Source organism: Lagenorhynchus albirostris, chromosome 8, assembly GCF_949774975.1.
Source record: "Lagenorhynchus albirostris chromosome 8, mLagAlb1.1, whole genome shotgun sequence".
Taxonomy (NCBI): domain Eukaryota; kingdom Metazoa; phylum Chordata; class Mammalia; order Artiodactyla; family Delphinidae; genus Lagenorhynchus; species Lagenorhynchus albirostris.
The window spans coordinates 4,959,155-4,980,354 of NC_083102.1; the positions used below are offsets into that span (position 1 = coordinate 4,959,155).

Sequence of the window (21,200 nt, forward strand, 5' to 3'; positions counted from 1 at the left end):
GGATATTGAATATAGTTCCCTGTGCTATACCATAGAACCTTGTTGTTTATCCATCCTATGTATAATTGCTTGCATCTGCTAATCCCAAACTCCTAATCTGTCCCCCCTGCTGAACCATAAGTCTGTTCTCTATGTCTGTGAATCTGTTTCAGTTTCATAGATAAGTTCATTTGTGTCATATTTTAGATTCCACATATAAGTGATATCATATGTTATTTGTCTTTCTCTTTCTGACTTACTTCGCTTAATATGATAATCTCTAGGTATATCTGTGTAGCTGTAAATGACATTATTTCATTCTTTTTTATGGCCGAGTAATATTCCATTGTATGTATATACCACATCTTCTTCATCCAATCATTATTTAGTTTGTTTCCCTGTCTTGGCTGTTGTAAATAGTGCTGCTGTGAACATAGGGGTGCATGTCTTTTCAAATTATAGTTTTGGCTGGATATATGCCCAGGAGTGGAATTGCTAGATCATATGGTAACTCAAGTTTTTTGAGGAACCTCCATACTATTTTCCATAGTGACTGCACCAATTTACATTCCTACCAACAATGTTCCCTTTTCTCCACACCCTCTTCAGCATTTGTTATTTGTAGACTTTCTGATGATGGCCGTTCTGACTGCCGTGAGGTGGTACCTCATTGTAGTTTTGATTTGCATTTCTCTAATAACTGGCGATGTTGAGTAAAAAGATAGGGTGCATTGAAGGGATGCACTGTGTATTGGTAAGGAGGCCATAATTGGACTCTAGAATATTTTTGACATCTTATAGTCTATTACGCTGTCATGTTGGTGAGTTTGCTGAATATATTTGTAGGATACATACAGCTCTTTCAAAGAATTATTTAACCTTTGGGGGGAGATTTCATATTGACCAAGATCAAAATATTTTATTTCCATGAACTTTGCTGTGAAGTAAATGTTCTTACTACTTTATAATTTTATTCAGTAGTGCTTAAGAAGTAAAGAGAAAAACTCTATATTTTCAACTTTCATCTCATTCTTCATATTCAACAAATGATTCCTCAGTAACATGGTCCTAGTAAAATATTAACATTTCGGTTTAACATGAATTTATTCATAAAACTTATGAGCTATGATCAGATCAGATATTGTACCAGGCAGTGTGTAGTAGTGGAAAGCGCACCCTTGGGCTTCGGAGTTACACAAATCTGATTGTGTATCCCAGCTTTGCTTCCTGTTAGCTATGTGACCTCAAGCTTGTTTAACTTTCAGACTTAGTTTCCTTATCTTTTTTTAAAAATAAATTTATCTAGCTATCTATCTATCTATGGCTGTGTTGGGTCTTTGTTGCTGCGCGGGCTTTCTCTAGTTGCGGTGAGCGGGGCTACTCTTCGTTGTGGTGCACGGCCTTCTCATTGCGGTGGCTTCTTTGGTTGCGGACACGGGCTCTAGGCTTGCAGGCTTCCATAGTTGTGGCACGTGGGCTCAGTAGTTGTGGCCCGCAGTCTCTAGAGCGCAGGCTCAGTAGTTGTGGCACTTGGGCTTAGTTGTTCCGCGGCACGTGGGATCTTCCTGGACCAGGGAACGAACCCATGTCCCCCTGCATTGGCAGGCAGATTCTTAACCACTGCACCACCAGGGAAGTCCAGATATTCCTCTGTTTTTTTTTTTCTTTGTTGATCTTTACAACTTACTGGTTTTTTAAACTTCTTTTTTTTCTTACATCTTTATTGGAGTATAATTGCTTTACAATGTTGTGTTAGTTTCTGCCGTATAACAAAGTGAATCAGCTATACATATAGATATATCCCCATATCCCCTCCTTCTTGCGTCTCCCTCCCACCCTCCCTATCCCACCCCTCTAGGTGGTCACAAAGCATCGAGTTGATCTCCCTGTGCTATGCGGCTGCTTCCCACTAGCTATCTGTTTTACATTTAGTAGTGCAGATATGTCAGTGCCACTCTCTCACTTCATCCCAGCTTACCCTTCCCCCTCCCTGTGTCCTCAAGTCCATTCTCTACATCTGCGTCTTTATTCCTGTCCTGCCCCTAGGTTCTTCAGAACCAATTTGTTTTTAATTCCATATATATGTGTTAGCATATGGTATTTGTTTTTCTCTTTCTGACTTACTTCAGTCTGTATGACAGACTCTAGGTCCATCCACCTCACTATGAATAACTCAATTTCGTTTCTTTTTATGGCTGAGTAATATTCCATTGTATATATGTGCCACATATTCTTTATCCATTTGGAATATAATTGCTTTACAGTGTTGTGTTAGTTTCAGAGATTACTCTTTTTTAAAAGAGAAGAATTAAGTGAGAGAACTATTAGGCACACTTACACTTGTCCTTTTAGTTTCAGCTGGGCTTCTGATACTTTTCTGAAGCCTTTCTAAATTATATTTTCCACCTCTTCCCTTAACTCCCATGATACCTTGTACCTCCATCATGTCAGTGATTGTGTCCTGTTGCCATCATTTGCTATTTCCTGAATAGATCCATTAAGCATAGGGATCCTGACTCTTTTTTTTCCCTATTAAAGAGTTGTTTTCTCATATGTACCCTGATAAACACAATAAAATAGACTGTATTTTTGTGCTACCATTGGACTAGAATGTGTGGTACATAGTAGTTACCCAAAATTTTGTTTGGTAAAAAAATCATTCTAAAGCAATGATTTATTGAATCCCTAGCAAACAGCCAGGAGGTGCTAAATAAATGTTCTGTTTATTCCTGTTACTTCCCACAATACAGTTTAATAATGTGTGATCTGGTGGGTGATATCCAACTAGATGGAAAGTAAATACATAGTTATAGTATGTGAGTGTAGGTAATCAGAGTAGCAGCTACATACCTACACTTACTGTATACTTAGGGCGTTAGGCTAAGTGCCCAATGTATTCTCTTTTTTGATCCTCAGAGACAGTTTTATAGTAGCTGGCATTAGCTATCTGTTAAATGATTAGCAAACTGAAATTGAGATGAGGTTAATTAAGCAAGTTGTGAAGGTCACATTGCTAGCAAATGACTGAGATATGATGCAAATTCTGGACCATTTGACTGCAAGCCTTTGATTTTAACTAAAGCAGCAAAACAGCCTTTGCTATTAATTTTAAACTTTTTTGTGTCATAGAACCAACTATTTAGGATTAATCCTAAGTAAGAGTAAGAGTCATGGGAGGTGGAATGGCATTGTGTAAGGGCACGGTTAGAGCTAATTTACAGTTGTGTCCCATTTACCTATATATCTACAAAGGTTTGCCTAGAGTGCACACGCTATCCAAGTTCTCTTAGGTTCTTTAGTGTAGTTACCACCCACATGTGACACCTGGTGGTTTGAGTTTACACACAAGTAGGTGCTTCGAATAAAACCACCCCACTCTGATCATCCCCAGGGTTGGAGAGGACTCCATCTTTCTGGTTTTAGAGCATTTTGAGACCAACTGGCTTTGTCAGTATTTTAGGTCAGGTTCAAAATAAGGAGAAAGGTACACTGGAGATTTTGTATCAAAGAAAAATATAACCCTTAAATTTTTAATTTTTTTTAAAATTTATTTTTGGCTGTGCTTCACGTCTTGTGGGATCTTATTTCCCTGACCAGGGATTGAACCTGGGTCCTCAGCAGTGAAAGCTCGGAGTCCTAACCACTGGACCACCAGGAAATTCTCAACTCTTACATTTTTTTTTTAAAAAGTATGTGCTTGTTCTTATTTGCGCATTTCTGGACTGTAGTCATTTGAACAAATAGAATCCCATGAAAGGCAAAAACTGCAAAGTGGCACAGGTTGAAAGGCCAGCTTTCTTGCATTAGGCACAAGTACAGGATGGTGTTTGAGGCATTTTTATTAGTTAACTGCAGGTAGCCAAGTACTTGCATCAGAACCGTTCCCTCAGTTGTCTCTGGGTTCACAGTCATTTCATCCAGAGCATCTCTGGATGACATCTCTTGTTGGATATTTGGGTTTCATTTCAGCCAGAGTAGTCTGTTTCACATTCTGCTGCCAAACTCTGACAGTCTTTCGAAGACTTGGGCTAAGAGAGGAGAGGGACGTAAACACTAGTTTAATTGTCCTGCCTTGACTTTGACAGATAGTGAGACCTAACATTTCTACTAAATGAAGAGTGACAGCCAAAAGAAATAGGTTGTATTATTACATGTAGTTTCACATATTTAGGGATGCCTTTTTCTATTTCTATTTTGTGGCTGGAACTGTTCCCTAGGAAGCAGTTATAGGACTTTTCCTTGTTCCTTAAAAAACAAATGATTAAAACAACAAAATCCAAACCAAAAATAAGACCAAAACACACCAATCCTTATTGGATCTTTGGCAGATCCAGGTTAAAATCATGGGCAGAGCCAGTAGGAAAAATAGCTAGAGGAGAATATTCCTTTTTTTTTTTTTTTTTTTTTTTTTAAGAAAAGAGAACTCTTAAAGCCTGCTTTACTACTGTCCTCCTTGTGGATCAGGCCTGTTCCTGGTCCCATTTCTTAAAAAAGAAAAAAAATCCCTTTGTCTGAATCTGTTTTTTTTCCCCTCTGAAATTTCAAAAGTTGTGTACCTGAAGACCTACCAACCCACCAATAACATTCATATTTAACCTTACTGTTTCTTTCTAGGTCTAATTTGAGAGAGAGAGAGAGAGAGAGAGAGAGAGACAGGCAGAGAGATTGTCCTCTTACTTACTTCCCCTTAGTTATAAACAATAAAGAAAACCCAAAGAATGTTTAAAGTGTTATGTGTTTTATTTTTCAGGGGGAGAAAAACAACAGAATACCTGAGATTGTGCCTCAATTTGCTAGAAGAAAAATTCTGATTAGAGGCCATAGTGGTGGTTAGCAACATATTAAGAGAGAACGGACAGGCCATACCTATTGGAGGGACCCTGATTTTGGGGGAGGGGGGGATGCAGGCTAAATGGTGCTGGTTCTTAGGACAAACGTGTTCCCAGGGATGTGGTGACATGACCCTCATCCACCTGCCTCATTGTAAGCTTCTGAGGCCCTCTTCTTATTCCTCTTTTACAGTTCTCATTTCTTCTCTTGACTCTTACCCTTTCTTGTTACCTAGTAGTAGAAATGGTACAAAAAGGGCATACCCCACATGTGCTCTGGACATCTCTGGGTAGAAATGAAATGCTTCTTTAAAGGTGTTTTTATATATGGTCATTTTATAGTACTTTGAATATTATAGGCAGAGAGAATCTCTCAAGCCGTACTGTATTCCTTTCTGTCTTTGGTTGTAAAAGTGCTAGAGGGCAGGCAACGCAGAATAATTCCTGGCTCTCTCCAGATGCTTTCCCTAGAGCTCTGGAGGCAGCTGGTCTGCTTTTCAAGTTATTGCAGGTCACAGCACTACCATATATTTTGATACAGCATAAATGGTGTCAGTTGATTTCCAAACACTGCTATCACTGTTCTCTCACCTACTCACCAGCCCGCCTATTTTAAGTTTTTGTTACGGCAGTGCTCCACACCTGATGCTGGTTTCTGTGTTAGAGCATGGGTTAAACTGATGTAACAGAGATGTCCAAATACAGCAGTGGTTTAAATAAAACATTCATTTTTCTTCCGTGTAATATTTCTGAGAGTGAGAGGTCCAGGCTGATGGGGTGACTTTGCTCCCTGTGGTGTTTTTTTTTTTTTTTTTTTTTTTTTTTTGCGGTACGCGGGCCTCTCACTGCTGTGGCCTCTCCCGTTGCGGAGCACAGGCTCCGGATGCGCAGGCTTAGCAGCCATGGCTCACAGGCCCAGCCGCTCTGCGGCACATGGGATCTTCCCGGACCGGGGCACAAACCCGTGTCCCCTGCATCGGCAGGCAGACTCTCAACCACTGCGCCACCAGGGAAGCCCTGCAGATCTTTTTATAATCCTTGTTTGATACAAATGTATTTTGTATTTGTAGATTTGATTCTATACCAATTTTGTGGCTAGAAGTAGGCAGGAGAGACACCGTGATTAATAGGCCCCACAAGCACTTAATTTATGGTCAACTTTTCTACTTCAGTTTTAAAAAGAAACATTTTATTTTATTTTAACATCTTTATTGGAGTATAATTGCTTTACAATGGTGTGTTAGTTTCTGCTTTATAACAGTGAGTCAATTATACATATACATATATCCCCACATCTCTTCCCTCTTGCATCAAAAATATGGAACACTTCACGAATTTGCGTGTCATCCTTGCGCAGGGGCCATGCTAATCTTCTCTTTATTGTTCCAATTTTAGTATATGTGCTGCCGAAGTGAGCACAAAAGAAACATTTTAAATAGGAAAACCAAAACCCTATGTTTGATGCCTCATTGCATCATTAATTTTATGATTTGACAGGATTTACAATTGTTTATAATTATTTCTAACTAAAAAATTAATAGTTCTCAAAATTATTCATTTGTCAGAATAGTTCCCTAAAATTCATTTTGAATCTAGAAGACTTTGACAGGGAAGTCATGCTAATCTGAGAGGTAAGAAATCAGATTTGATGTGAAAGTGAGTGTTCAAGCTGCTAGATGTGCCTCGTATGCAGTTGAAGTATGGTCTGGAGCTCAGGACAGGAGGTAGGGTTAGGGATGTTGACTTAAAAATCAGTAAGTCAGGGACTTCCCTGGTGGTGCCATGGTTAAGAATCCGCCTCCCAATGCAGAGGACACGGGTTTGATCCTTGGTCAGGGAACTAGATCTCACATGCATGCCGCAACTAAGACTTCACATGCTGCAACTAAGGAACCTGCCTGCTGCAACTAAGACCCGGCACAACCAAAAATAAATAAATTAAAAAAAAATCAGTAAGTTGGGCCTCCCTGGTGGCACAGTGGTTAAGAATCTGCCTGCCAGTGCAGGGGACACTGGCTCGAGCCCTGGTCCAGGAAGATCCCACATGTCACGGAGCAGCTAAGCCTGCGAGCCACAGCTACTGAAGCCCGTGTGCCTAGAGCCCGTGCTCCACAACAAGAGAAGCCACCGTGGTGAGAAGTCCCCGCACCACAACGAAGAGTAGCCCCCTCTTACCACAACTAGAGAAAGCCTGCGTGCAGCAACGAAGACCCAACACAGCCAAAAATAAATAAATAAATAAATTTATTAAGAAAACACACACACACAAAAGACGAGCACGTAAAGGACACGTAGAGAGCTGTACTCACGTTCAGAGGTCTCAGATCAGCTGAAGAGGCAGACACTAGACCGTTCAATTAATCTTTGTTAACAAACTCGTGAAGTATAGGTAGCTTTCTGATTTTATGGGGAGTGAATTGAAGCTGAGAGAGATGACGTCTACATAAAGTTGCCTAGTTTGTAGTTGGTGGAACTTGTCCTCATGACTCCAAAGCCCATAGTAATCCATGATATCTCCCTGTGTTTAAGAGGTGAAAAGCATTTCACTAAAGAGGGAGTGAGTACTCCTTGGTGCCAGATGAATTTCTGGAGTGTTTGAAGGCTTGTGAGTAGCCCGGGATTATTTATTAGTTCTTTTGCCACCAGTGAGGTGGCGAGAACAGTGCTGTGGTTGGAGGATGGATGCCTTGTAGGAAGGGTCTGAGGTGGAGGGCAGCCACTCCAGAGTCCCATTGCATGAAATTTGGTGGTGAAAGGAAGAAAAGACAGGAGGAGCTTAAACGACTATAAACTTTTCTTGTTGGTTGGTTGGTTGGTTTGTTTGGGGATAGTGGTGCAGAAAAGTATGTGTAAATTTCCAGTTAGAAAGGAAAGATGGAGCCAGGAGCGTGGGGTTGCATCAGGAGTGCTAGTGCAGGGATCATGCCTGTTAATGTCTAACAATACAGTGTGAGAGACAGGGTGGTGGATATGTTGTTTTATTTAAAGAGAGGAATGATATTAGGGGTAATGGTGTTTGGAAACCCTCTCAACAGTTAGGTTGCCTCCTAAGAAAGTATGTGTGAGGTGTTCGGGGTTGGAGTCTTGAGGATAACTGAAAAAGGCACTGGAGTCAAAGGCACTGTGTTCTTTTCAGTCATTTAACTTTTAGAATGGCTGATAGAGGCCGTAATGCTTGTTTTAAATGAATGATAATTTCAATTTATAACTTACCAAGAAACTTTTTTATGAGTCACATTTGTTGTGTAGAGGAACTGCTATAATCCTGAAAATAAGGTTCTTAACAGTTATTATTAAGATTTGCGTCGATTGTAATTTGAAAAGTATGCCCTGTTTTACATTATTTTGATTATCATTTTATAATATAGAATAAATATAAACAGTACCATTAATTATATATATATATAAGCTTTTCCTACGTTAGTTAAGTATTGTCATTTGTTGCTTCATTATTTTTCCTTTACGATGTATGCTTTATAGATAAATTCACTGAAGATTGGTATAATGCAGAATGACTTTTTGTATTCTCTTGTTTACTGTTAAGCAGAAATCAAAGAACAATCAGCAGAAGAAGATGCTGAAGCAGAAGTGGACAGCAGCAAGCAGCCAGGCCCAGCCTTTCAGCGTTCTGTGTCTGAGGAATCTGCAGCCTCCCTGGTCTCTGTTGGTATAGAAGCCAAAATCAGGTTAGAGAATGAATGCAACTGGATTGGAGATTAGTGACGGGCAAAAGAGCAGCGAGTTGACTGTAGAGGGAGTTCAGAGAGTGCAGGCTTAGGACAGAAAGCTGGGTGGACTTTTAGAGCTGATAGCTCTGTGCGTGGCTGGAGTGAAGCATGTCCGTGGGCTTAGGTGGCTGTGGAACAGAGCAGTGGGCTACTGTGTTACTCTGCTCTCCTCAGACCAGGACAGAATATTTCCAGGATGCGATCGATCCCTAGAAGAAGAAAAAAGTCTAAACTTTTAGCATAAGAACTGATTTTTTATTTACTTGTAAACTTAAGTTTATACTCTTGTTCTTTACCCTCTCTTCATTCTTTAAAAAAAGAAATACAGGATGTGGTAACTTCTCTGTGTATCATTCAGCTTAAGTCTTGTAATTTTTTAGATCTTAACTTGGAAGCCATGAATAAAACTGGAACCATCCATCAGTTGAATATTCCCATCTTCTTGAAATGTTTCCTTTCTTTTGCTTTTGTCACATCTGCCTCCTCATTTTGTCTTTTGCTGGCTTCTGTGCAGACTCCCCACCTTTATCACGTTGGAGTCCTCAGGTCGAAGTCCTCGGCGTGTTTACTTTTATTATTCAGTCCGATAGTTAGGTACTATCTGTGTGCTAATGAAACCCCACATTTATATTTTGAGGGCTGACCTTTCTCTGAACTCTAGACTTTGCTCTCCATCTGTCTGCTTGATATCTCCATTTGGAAGTACACTAAACACTGCATCCATAACATGTCCACAACCACTGTTGATTCTGACCCCAGGCCTGTCCTAAATCTTCTCCCCAGGATTTCTTCATTTCAATAAATAATACCAATATTCACCCAGTTGCTTAGGCCAAAACCTTTTGAGTTAGTCCGTGATTTCTCTCTTTTCTCGTACCTCACATTCTAAATTTTGTAGCCCACCTTTAGAAGATATCCCAAACCAGTGCTCACTCTCTTAACTTGCCTACCATCTTACTCCAAGGCCTCTTATCCTTAGGGGGCTGTCGTTGCCTTTTAAGGGGTCTCTCCACTTCTTCTCTGCTTTCCCCAGTCCACATTGTTCTTAGCACAGTTGCAGAAATGATCATTCTAAAATGTAAATCAAGTTTCTCCCAAACTCTCTTTTGGCTGTCTCTTATATTTAAATTAAATATATAAATTACATTAAAAATTTCAGGGACTTCCCTGGTGGTACAGTGGTTAAGACTCTGCGCTCCCAGTGCAGGGGGCCCGGGTTTGATCCCTGGTCCTGGAACTAGATCCCACATGCATGCTGCAACTAAGAGTTCACATGCCACAACTAAGGAGCTGGTGAGCTGCAACTAAGGAGCCTGCCTGCCACAACTAAGAAGCATACATTCTTCAATTATGGAGCCTGCCTGCCGCAACTAAGACTGGATGCAACCAAGAAAAAAACAACCAAAAAAATTCAAATTCCCACTATGTTCTACATCTTCGGGAAGGTTTTCAAAATAAAAGAGTAGGATGAAAAATAAATAAAACGTAGCCCCCACCACGTTTACCCTCTATTTCTGCTTTATTTTCCTTTGTTGCACTTTTTATTTCTCCACAGTTCGTTTATCTCCCTTACTGTCATGTGAGCCCTGTGAAGGCAATACTTTTTCCCTTTTTTCCTGCTTTTTATTGCATTCATAATTTTTTCCTATTGATTATACATTATATTTTGTTTTGTTTTTGAGATGGTTTTCCTTAAGGCTCATGTTTCTGTACCCTGTTGAATTTAATTTTGAAAGAATTTCAAACTTAGAGTTCGGATTGATTTCTTAGTCTTAGCAATATGAATAATGATTTATCATATTTTCATATCTCTTTGTATCTATCATCTATCATTTCATTTTCTAGTTATTTAAATATATACTTCCTATTTTGTCTTGGCCCCCTAACTTTTTTCATATTTTGAAAAATTCAGGTTTTTTTATATATATATATATATATATATATATATATAGTGAAATTACTGTAAAATTCACCCGTGTAGTGAGTTTTGACAGTTGTATACTGTCATATAACCACTACAACAACAAGATAAAGAACAGTTCCATCATACTAAAAAAATTACTTGATGCCCTTTTGCTGTCATTCCTGATCCCATCTTCTGCCCTAGGCAGTCACTTACCTGTTTTCTGATTCTGGCCTTTTTAACTTAGCATATTTAATGCATTTGACACTCATTTATGTCATCGCATATATCAGTAGCTGTTTCCTTTTTATTGCTGAGTAGGATTCTCTTTTATGGAGGTGCCTACCACATTTTTTTTTTTTTTTTTGCGGTGCGTGGGCCTCTCACTGTTGTGGCCTCTCCCGTTGGGGAGCACAGGCTCCCGACGTGCAGACTCAGCGGCCATGGCTCACGGGCCCAGCCGCTCTGCGGCATGTGGGATCTTCCTGGACCGGGGCATGAACCCGTGTCCCTGGCAGCGGCAGGCGGACTCTCAACCACTGCGCCACCAGGGAAGCCCCATTTTTTTTTAAAAAAAAAAAATAAATTTATTTATTTATTTATGGCTGCATTGGGTCTTCATTGCTGCGCGCGGGCTTTCTCTGGTTGTGGAGAGTGGGGGCTTCTCTTCGTTGCGGTGCATGGACTTCTCATTGCGGTGGCTTCTCTTGTTGTGGAGCAGGGGCTCTAGGCACGCAGGCTTCAGTAGTTGTGTCACATGGGCTCCGTAGTTGTGGCTCGCGGGCTCTAGAGCGCAGGCTCAGTAGTTGTGGTGCACGGACTTAGTTGCTCCACAACATGTGGATCTTCCCGGACCAGGGCTCGAACCCATGTTCCCTGCATTGGCAGGTGGATTCTTAACCACTGCACCACCAGAGAAGCCCTCTACCACATTTAATTTATCATTTTCCAATTAAGGGATATTTGGATAGTTTCCAGTTTGGGGCAGTTATGAATAAAATTGGTATAAATATTCACTTGCAGATTTTGGTGTGAATGTAGGGTTTTTATTTCACTTAGGTAAAAATATCTAAGAGAGAGGTAATTTTTCAAGGAAAATGCCAAAGTATTTTCCAGTGTGACTGTACTATTTTGCATTGCCACTAATGATATAGAGTGGCTTGGCAGGATGTTTCTTATTGTTCTGATTCAACTTTATTCTTAGGTGAGCGCTGTGTCCCTAGGTCTCGGGGGTCCCGTCATTGTCTCAGCTAGTGGAGACCCGTCATGGTCTGGGTCTACGCAGTCTTGCTCCTCCTCCAGGGGGGAGGTTCATCCCATCCCCCATTCATTCCTCCATCTGCGGCTGGTCTTGACCATTGCAGGGCAGAGACTTTTGCTCTCCTTTTACCAGTCTGAGGCTTTTCTTTCTCAGGGAAGATGAAGAAGAAAGATCTTTGTGTCTTTCCCATGTCTCTGCTGTTGTCCTGCCCAGGCTTTTACCATGACTGGTACATTCTCAGGACTCCTCTCCATGCCCGAGTGGTGGGCACGAGCACCGGGGGAGGTGCATGGAGAGAAGCTCGTGAGTGGGTTAGAATTCCCCTGTGTTTGCGGGTCCTGGGTGTTCTGTACTCTCCTACCGCCACAAACTTGGCTTTTAGCAGTTTATAAAATTTTCACTGAACTGTTTAGCCTGTTTGGATGACATCCAGTGAGTGGCCTCTTCCTCAGATTAAGCAAGGGCTTGTGTCTCTTCTCTTCTTGGAAGTGCCTTTCATTCAACTGCAGGTGAATCGTTTCCTCTGCAACTTTTGTAATCTGATGTGTTCAAGAAAAGTGAATTTGTGGATTGTCTGCTGAGTTTTTGCTGTGACAGTGGGAGCAAAGTTCTTTGCAGCTTTCTACTACATCCAAAGCGGAAGCCAGGGATTTCCTTTGTGCCACCCTTTAAAGTTAACAATAAATTACTCTGAGATATTTGACAGTCTTTATTTCCTACATCCCTTGTAACATTTCCTAATTCTTTAATAATTTGAATATTTCTCTAAAAATATTTACATTGTGGGTCTGTTGTGTGGTAAAATTTCTCAGGTCTTATAGAAACCTGGGAATAATTTTATTATACCTTTACATTTGAGTTATGGTTTTGGATATAAAATTGAAGGTTAAGATATTTTTTGTCAATACTTTAAAAGTATTTCTCCATTTCCTAATCAGTGTTGTTCATAGAGTTGCTGTCCATCTGATTGTTGCTCCTCATAGGTAATGTTTCTAGGGGAAGAAACAAACTAGAAACAGGGTATGCTGAAAGAAACGTAAGTTTAAAGCTTAGAGAAAATTATAAATAAGAAAATTTAAAAAATTAATAAGATACTGGCAAAGGAATTTGGTGGATAGTATCCTTTAGGCAAGAAGAAAAACATTTTTTCCCCTATTTGACTTTATTTTTCTGAAAGTAGACCACATTTAATCACGCGCACGTGTGTGTGTGTATGTGTCAGTATCAATGGACAGCACAGTTTATCATGAAGTTGAAATAGGTAACATTGGAAAAACTTAAATAGGTGACTTTTATAAACAAAAGGTAATTAGTTGAGAGAGGTCCAATATGAATTTAACTTGCGTTAAACATTACCTGAAAAGATTATTTCCATCACCTGTTAATGTAAGACATTATGAAAGTTCCTGAGGTAGATACTACAGAGGTGATGGTGGGAACTTTAATGCTTGAGAAGAAAGATTTGAGTACAGCAGCCATAAATGTGTTGTGAAGAGAAGATATATCCAAGAGGAGCAGTTCTTTTAATTCTGTTTTTTTCCTAAGATCCCTTACCAAGCATATATTCCATAAGTATATATTGGTTTTTGTCCTTTAACTTTTTAAATGGTTTCTTTTTAAAAAAAATTATAGATTTTATTGTTTAGAATAACTTCAGGTTTACAGAAAAATTAAGCAGATGGTACACAGAGTTCCCCCTCCCCAACCTTTCCCTGCCTCAGTTTCCCCTAATATTAGTATCTTTCATTAGTGTGATACATTTGTTACAACTGATAAACCAGTATTGATACATTATTATTATTATTATTTAAATTTATTTATTTTATTTTTGTGTTTTCGTTACTGCGCGCGGGCTTTCCTTAGTTGTGGCGAGTGGGGGCTACTCTTCGCTGCTATGGATACATTATTATTAATTAAAGTTCATAGTTTACATTCATCCTCTGTGTTACATATAGTTCTGTGAGTTTTGATAAATGTGCAGTGTCATGTATCCGCCATTAACTACAGTATAGCATATGAAGTAGTTTCACTGCTCTAAAAATCCAGTTTTGCCTATTCATCCCTTTCCCTCTCCTCTTAAACCCTTTCTGTCTGTTCCCCTGTCCCTCATCACTAACTGCTTAACCCACTTAAATTTATTTTTTTATATCTCTCTGTGTGTATGGTATATATATTATGCATAAAGAATGTTCCATCAAGTAGTTAAGTAAAACTTGGTCATCACTTGTTTTACATAGCTGGGATATAATTGAGTGGCCATTAAACTGTACTTTCTTCCCCAACCTTAATTTTTTACTTTCTTTATTCCTTTTTAATACTTCGAGATTTTTTTTTTTTTTAAAGAGAATTGATGGTAATTTATTTTCACTGGGCAAATCATGGAATGGTGATGGGGAGTTAAATTTAACTTATTCAGAATACCCCCAAGGAGCAAGAAAAAGTATATTTCAGTCTCTGTGGAGAAAAGGAAGGTAAAAAGTAGGATAAGAAATTAAAACACTTGGATGGCAAAAGTAATCTGATGAAAAATAAGGAACTGGGTTAACACACAAAATATCACCAACTAAATTCAAGGATTAAAGGGAGTTTTTTTTTTTTTGCGGTACACAGCCCTCTCACTGTTGTGGCCTCTCCCGTCGCGGAGCACAGGCTCCAGATGCGCAGGCTCAGCGGCCATGGCTCACGGGCGCAGCTGCTCCGCGGCATGTGGGATCCTCCCAGACCGGGGCACGAACCCGTGTCCCCTGCATCGACAGGCGGACTCTCAACCACTGCGCCACCAGGGAAGCCCTTATAGGGAGCTTTAAAAAGTTAGACATCTCTGTTATGTTTGTGTAGATTAAGGGGAAATTTTAAAATTCCATTCAGGTTCAACTATTTTTATTTCATGCTCACATAAAAGAGTCTCTTATTTCTTAGACCAAAAACAGATAGATGGTCTCCAATTTATGATGGTTCAACTTAAGATTTTTCTTCTTTCTTTCTTTCTTTCTTTCTTTCTATTTACTTATTTTTTACATCTTTATTGGAGTAGAATTGCTTTACAGTGGTGTGTTAGTTTCTGCTTTATAACAAAGGGAATCAGTTATACATATACATATGTTCCCATATCTCTTCCCTCTTGCGTCTCCCTCCCTCCCACCCTCCCTATCCCACCCCTCCAGGCGGTCACAAAGCACCGAGCTGATCTCCCCGTGCTATGCGGCTGCTTCCCACTAACTATCTACCTTACGTTTGGTAGTGTATATATGTCCATGCCTCTCTCTTGCTTTGTCACAGCTTACCCTCCCCCCTCCCCATATCCTCAAGTCCATTCTCTAGTAGGTCTGTGTCTTTATTCCTGTCTTACCCCTAGATTCTTCATGACATTTCTTTTTTCTTAGATTCCATATATGTGTTAGCATATGGTATTTGTCTTTCTCTTTCTGACTTACTTCACTCTGTATGACAGACTCTAGGTCCATCCACCTCACTACAAATAACTCAAATTCGTTTCTTTTTATGGCTGAGTAATATTCCATCGTATATATGTGCCACATCTTTATCCATTCATCTGATGATGGACACTTAGGTTGTTTCCATCTCGTGTCTATTGTAAACAGAGCTGCAGTGAACATTTTGGTACATGACTCTTTTTGAATTATGGGATTTTCTCAGGGTATATGCCCAGTAGTGGGATTGCTGGGTCATATGGTAGTTTTATTTGTAGTTTTTTAAGGAACCTCCATACTGTTCTCCGTAGTGGCTGTACCAATTCACATTCCCACCAGCAGTGCAAGAGTGTACCCTTTTCTCCACACTCTCTCCAGCATTTATTGTTTCTAGATTTTTTGATGATGGCCATTCTGACTGGTGTGAGATGATATCTCATTGTAGTTTTGATTTGCATTTCTCTAATGATTAACGATGTTGAGCATCCTTTCATGTGTTTGTTGGCACTCTGTACATCTTCTTTGGAGAAATGTCTATTTAGGTGTTCTGCCCATTTTTGGATTGGGTTATTTGTTTTTTTGTTATTGAGCTGCATGAGCTGCTTGTAAATTTTGGAGATTAATCCTTTGTCCGTTGCTTCATTTGCAAATATTTTCTCCCATTCTGAGGGTTGTCTTTTCGTCTTGTTTATGGTTTCCTTTGCTGTGCAAAAGCTTTGAAGTTTCATTAGGTCCCATTTGTTTATTTTTGTTTTTATTTCCATTTCTCTAGGAGGAGGGTCAAAAAGGATCTTGCTGTGATTTATGTCATAGAGTGTTCTGCCTATGTTTTCCTCTAAGAGTTTGATAGTTTCTGTCCTTACATTTAGATCTTTAATCCGTTTTGAGCTTATTTTTGTGTATGGTGTTAGGGAGTGTTCTAATCTCATACTTTTACGTGTACCTGTCCAGTTTTCCCAGCACCACTTATTGAAGAGGCTGTCCTTTCTCCACTGTACATTCCTGCCTCCTTTATCAACTTCGAGATTTTTAAATCAGGTTTAAAAGAAAATTGTTTTTCTAAGCACAAACTATAATTTTTTGATTTGGTATATTTACTACTTTAAAAAAATCATGCTATAGAAAAGTAGAATTGCAAATGTATAATTTTTATTGAACTTAATTGGTCTTACGGTATAGATATTTTTAAATGCTTTGCTTGCACTAAAGACATAATATTTAATTTTAAAGCACAAGTATCTGCAATAGTCTGGAACTTGAAATAGTTAAATAAAACTACTTCTCCTCTCTGTCTTCCGTACTTTTCATTTCTACCAGTGAACAGCTCTGCGCTTTTTGTTACTGTGGTGAAAAAAGCTCCTTAGGACAAGGAGACTTAAAACAATTTAGAGTAACGCCTGGATTTATTTTGCCATGGAAAAACCAGCCTTCTAACAAGAAGGACGTTGATGACAACAGCAGTGGAACTTGTGAGAAAATACAAAACTCAACACCACGAAAACCAAGAGGACAGAGAAAGTAAGCAATTTTGAATTTAAGTGGTTTGTAACGCAGTTTTTTATTGCGATGTTTATGAATATACAAATGGGATTGTTACTGAACAATTTTTTATGTTTCCAACATTCATACGATGCTTTATGACTCACCATTAACCCAGCAGACACTCATTTTCTCAAAATTTCTTTCTTATTTAGAAAAAAGTTTAAGCTAGTTGTGTATTAACAAAAAAGAAGAAAACTTTAAAGAACATAATATAAGGAAGGCTAGAGGGGATTCATGGAATTTATCTATATATGGAATGAAAATTTTAGAAAATCAATGAGGTCTTTCTTTCCTTTTTCTAGATAAGTTTTAAGTAGTTTGTGAGAGTATAACATAAAAGAATAGCAAAACCAAAGTGGTTTTACCTATGTGTGTCATTTATTTATTTGTTTCTGTGGTTCAGAGAATGTTGAACTGTCCTGTAAACTCTTACAGTACAGTGTTAACTTTCTTTCCTTCTAAATAATCATGTTCTGAGAATTCCCTTTCTAAAGTCAAAGAAGATGCTCTTTTTTTAATATGAAACTATTTACATATGTTGTACACCTGAAACTAATATAATATTGTAAATCAACTATAATTTTAAAAAAAGAATTTACCATTTGTATAACTATATATGTGTGTCTATATTCATGGACCTTATAGTTGCCCCAAACTCTTGTCTAATATGTTTGCTTTTGGAGTTAATATTTTTTTTATATGTTTTAGGTTCGTTTGAAGGCCATCTTATTATGTGGACTTGGCTCTGGTAGTTGAGGGAATAGAAGTTTCTGTGGTTGATGAGAAAGTGTAAAAATTAATTTAACTTGTAAGGCTAACCAGCTCTGCCCCTTGAGGGTGATGATGTAATCATCCAAGTGCTTCTCTGGCTTTTATCCAAAGTTAAGTACTAAGGCATTGTGTTGTACTTATTTGATTGGCTTCTTCTTTTGGACTGCTGCCAATGCCTTGAAGACCTAAAGTAGGAAATGAAACAATAACAAGAAAAACCCTTTTAAAAGAATTTAGAGTGGAACAGCTTAAGGAAATTTAGAAGTATTGTATTTATAGTTTTGGTGTTTTTAAAGGCCATAGCTAGCTTTACCTTTCATGATCAATTGGGAGCTCACTTTCTAATAAAATATATCAAAAGTCCAGAAAACTTATGTCCATCGGTCATTAGTAAATTTTCTGGACTGGACCAGGTTATATCGTATATCCTCATGTTCTGCCTTGAATAATGGCAATTAATAAACAACTGTTCTGGGAAATACAGTTAGGCTTCATTTATTTATTTATTTTATAAGCTAAGTTAATTTTTACTGAAAACTTCATGAGCTAAAATAATTATGTAAAAATAGCCTTGGTTTAATGAAAGTCTTTATATACACTTAAGAGTTTAACAAGTTATTAAGTGATGATAACAAGCCAGTCAATGGACCTTAGGAATAAAGCATGTTCATGAAATGTGGAAATCATTTAGGGATAAACAGTTACTTTAGCTTGATCATTTTAAATATTGACAAAATATGTTGCTAATGAGTTATAAACCAGATAAACAGCTAGTTAATTTTTTAATTTGAAAAGGAGTATTTTAAAATAGTTTTTCCCTCATGGTGCAGTAAATATAAGAATATATAATCAAGGATTCATTTCCTCTTTTTTTTTAGACTTAAAATGGGAGGGTATGTAAATATTTCAGCTGACTTCTCTCGATGTTCTCTCCGAAGCTGGGTTCCTCATCCGTAGGGTTGGTGTCAGCATCTTACTGATATGTTATGTACATACAGACTGGTTGTAAAACCTGAAGGTGAAATTTGACTAACCTGCTGCTTGGGAACTGGTTAGTAATAGACTGGTTAGTCATTCCATGGGTTTTTATACCTGTCCCCCCATCAAATTACGGGTGTAAAAAAAATATGTTAAAACAATGCATTCGTCTTCATAGATGAACTGTTAGTCTTTCTTCCCTCCTAATTAGCAAGTTAGTAGTGAAGATGTATTTGTAGGAATGGAGATTATATTTACTGGAAGGTTTGTTCTCATTTCACTGTGGGCAAATTTTATAAAAACAAGAATTTGAAGTTAGCATAGCATGGTAAACTTAAAAAAAAGTCTATGCATTTCTACTGCTGAACATAAAAAATACTGGTTATTTTTTATATGGTTTGATATTTAAATGTACTTATTGAAATATGTTAATACTTTTTTTCTTTCAATGATTCCAGGTATAAAAAAGTTTAGTACCCTGGTCATTGTGCTGATTTTCTCTTAATAGGAATCATGATATATATCCAGCATACATCAGTGCAGTGAGTTATGATCTATATTCAATAGTGATTTAATCCAGAATTATGATCAGGTTAAATACTGTGATATCAGGAGAAGATTAAAGTCTTAGTGCCAGCCATCTGATTTCCCATGTTTAATGTTAATCACAATAGTAGTCATTGTTTACTTCTTGATCTCAATTCATATATGAAGTTTTAGGGCTTTCAGAGTTTGAAATCTCCCATATGTTATTCAGTGAACACTTACTCAGTGTTCATTTTTATACTGTACTTTTTGCTGTTACACTTTTTCCCTTATTCCCAGGTCACTAGTAGCTATTTTGTTTTTGCTTTTTACTTCTGGTTTGTGAGGTAAAGTCTTAGCAGAGGATACTTGCAGCATCATGCCACAGTCCAGCTGTCGAGATTGCTGATGGGACCGCAAGGAGGCTCCAGGGCTCACATTTCACTCCCACTGCCTCCCTCTTCACACTTGTAGTGGGTCTTCATTTCCCCTGGGAAGTAACCTAACTGCCAGCTCTGTGGCGGCGGAGTCCTCACTGGTCATAAAGCAACTTAGAGATGTCTGATTTGATCAAGTTGCTTTCTAAGCCTTTAAGGAAGGCCAAAGGGAATATTCATTTTATGTGATAAAATATGGTTCCTGACTAGACTATTAGAGTGTCACGTAAAAATATATATATATAAAATGGCAAAATAAGTCTGCAACTGTAATTTGTAACACTTCCTTATGGATTTGGAGACCTTTTTTTTTGTTTTTAGTTGCTTACATTATATAATATAGCTATCCAGTTTTATATCTATACTATGAATAATAACATATTCTAAAAGTTGTTTTATGATAGTTTATGCCTAAGTAAAATTGATTAGGCAATACATTATATTTAAGTCGTTATAAAAGGAAACAATTTTCTACTTGTTATTACTTTCACATCCATTTTGTTTTATCTTATTTTCCAGGGAACGGTCTCCTCAGCAGAATATAGTACCTTGTGTAAGTGTAAGCACGCAGACTGCTTCAGATGATCAGGCTGGTAAATTATGGGATGAACTCAGTCTGGTTGGCCTTCCGGATGCCATTGATGTCCAAGCCTTATTTGACCCTACAGGTATGAGCCAGTCTTCATTAATAACTACCTTTTGATTCTGTAAGCATTTTCACTTTAGCAAATTATTCACTTAATAGTACATACCATTCATCTAGAAATAATTATCACATTGGAAAAACGTCATTGTTAAGTATACCTGCTTAGGTAAAATAAATTGTCTAATTATGTTTACCTAACTTATTTAGCATCTGCACAGGGCCATCACTGGGCTGGATGCTTTTATAAATGTTTGCATTTACACTTGTGTAGGCAGCAGTGCCATGGAGATCTGAGAGTTTCGGAGAGAGAAATTTTAAACGGATCTATGAAAACCTGGGGAACATGGCAGTCTGGGTCTACTTGAAGTAGGGGTGAAGGGTAAAGATCTAAGCCCTGTGAATGTCCTGTAACGCAGTATAGTAATCCATACTCATGATTTGGTGCTGTTGGGGTTTTGAGTGAAGAACTGCGTGTAATTGTTCAGGTGCTCTGTGAGAGAGAGTTTAAAGACTGAGCTGTTACTGATGATTGATGTGGGTTCTTGGTGTGGGGTGCAGTGGAATAGAGGTGTATATGTAGCTTATTTGTCAGAAACAAAGTATTAAGTAATTTTCCTTTATGTAAATACACCAAATAAAATATAGTAACGGTTAAATAAAATGACTAGAAACAAATTTCTCTGTTGAAGGAATAATCACTAATTCACTGTGCATCAGAATCACTTGAGGGCTTGTTGACACGTTGATTTCTGGGCACCATGGCAAGAGTTTTTGATTCAGCAGGTCTTGGTTGTGGTCTGATACTTGCATTTATAACAAGTTCCTAGACGATACATTTCGAGGAGGGCTGCTTTAGTGGTATCGCAAATATCAGATGCCATCGTGTATTCACACATGTGAATTGATTTGGGGGATTTTCATCTTTACTTATTAGCGTTAATACATTTAATGTTTATTCCGTTGCTTCTTTTCGCTTTAACCATTTTAGGCACTTGTTGGGCTCATCACCGTTGTGTGGAATGGTCACTGAGGGTGTGCCAGATGGAAGAGCCGTCGCTAGTGAACGTGGACAGAGCTGTTGTCTCAGGGAGCACAGAAGTAAGTAGAAGAAACACATACTTAAACAACAGCTTTATGACATTTACTGTGTCAACATAAAAGGTTCACTTC

The 21,200-nt window shown here is 38.3% G+C and overlaps 1 protein-coding gene and 1 non-coding gene across 2 annotated transcripts in view; one reads left to right on the top strand and one right to left on the bottom strand.

Moving 5' to 3' along the window:
• KMT2C (lysine methyltransferase 2C) overlaps positions 1-21,200 on the top strand; it is a 294,229-nt gene that overhangs the window by 96,863 nt on the left and 176,166 nt on the right. The window contains exons 4-7 of the mRNA XM_060156306.1: positions 8,353-8,494; positions 16,449-16,649; positions 19,904-20,052; positions 21,019-21,128. Of these exons, the coding sequence (XP_060012289.1) occupies positions 8,353-8,494; positions 16,449-16,649; positions 19,904-20,052; positions 21,019-21,128 (602 nt within the window). The remainder of the gene's footprint in view (positions 1-8,352; positions 8,495-16,448; positions 16,650-19,903; positions 20,053-21,018; positions 21,129-21,200) is intronic.
• On the bottom strand, positions 6,121-6,227 carry LOC132524991 (U6 spliceosomal RNA). The gene has a single exon (XR_009542126.1). It is a non-coding gene; the product is annotated as a U6 spliceosomal RNA (small nuclear RNA).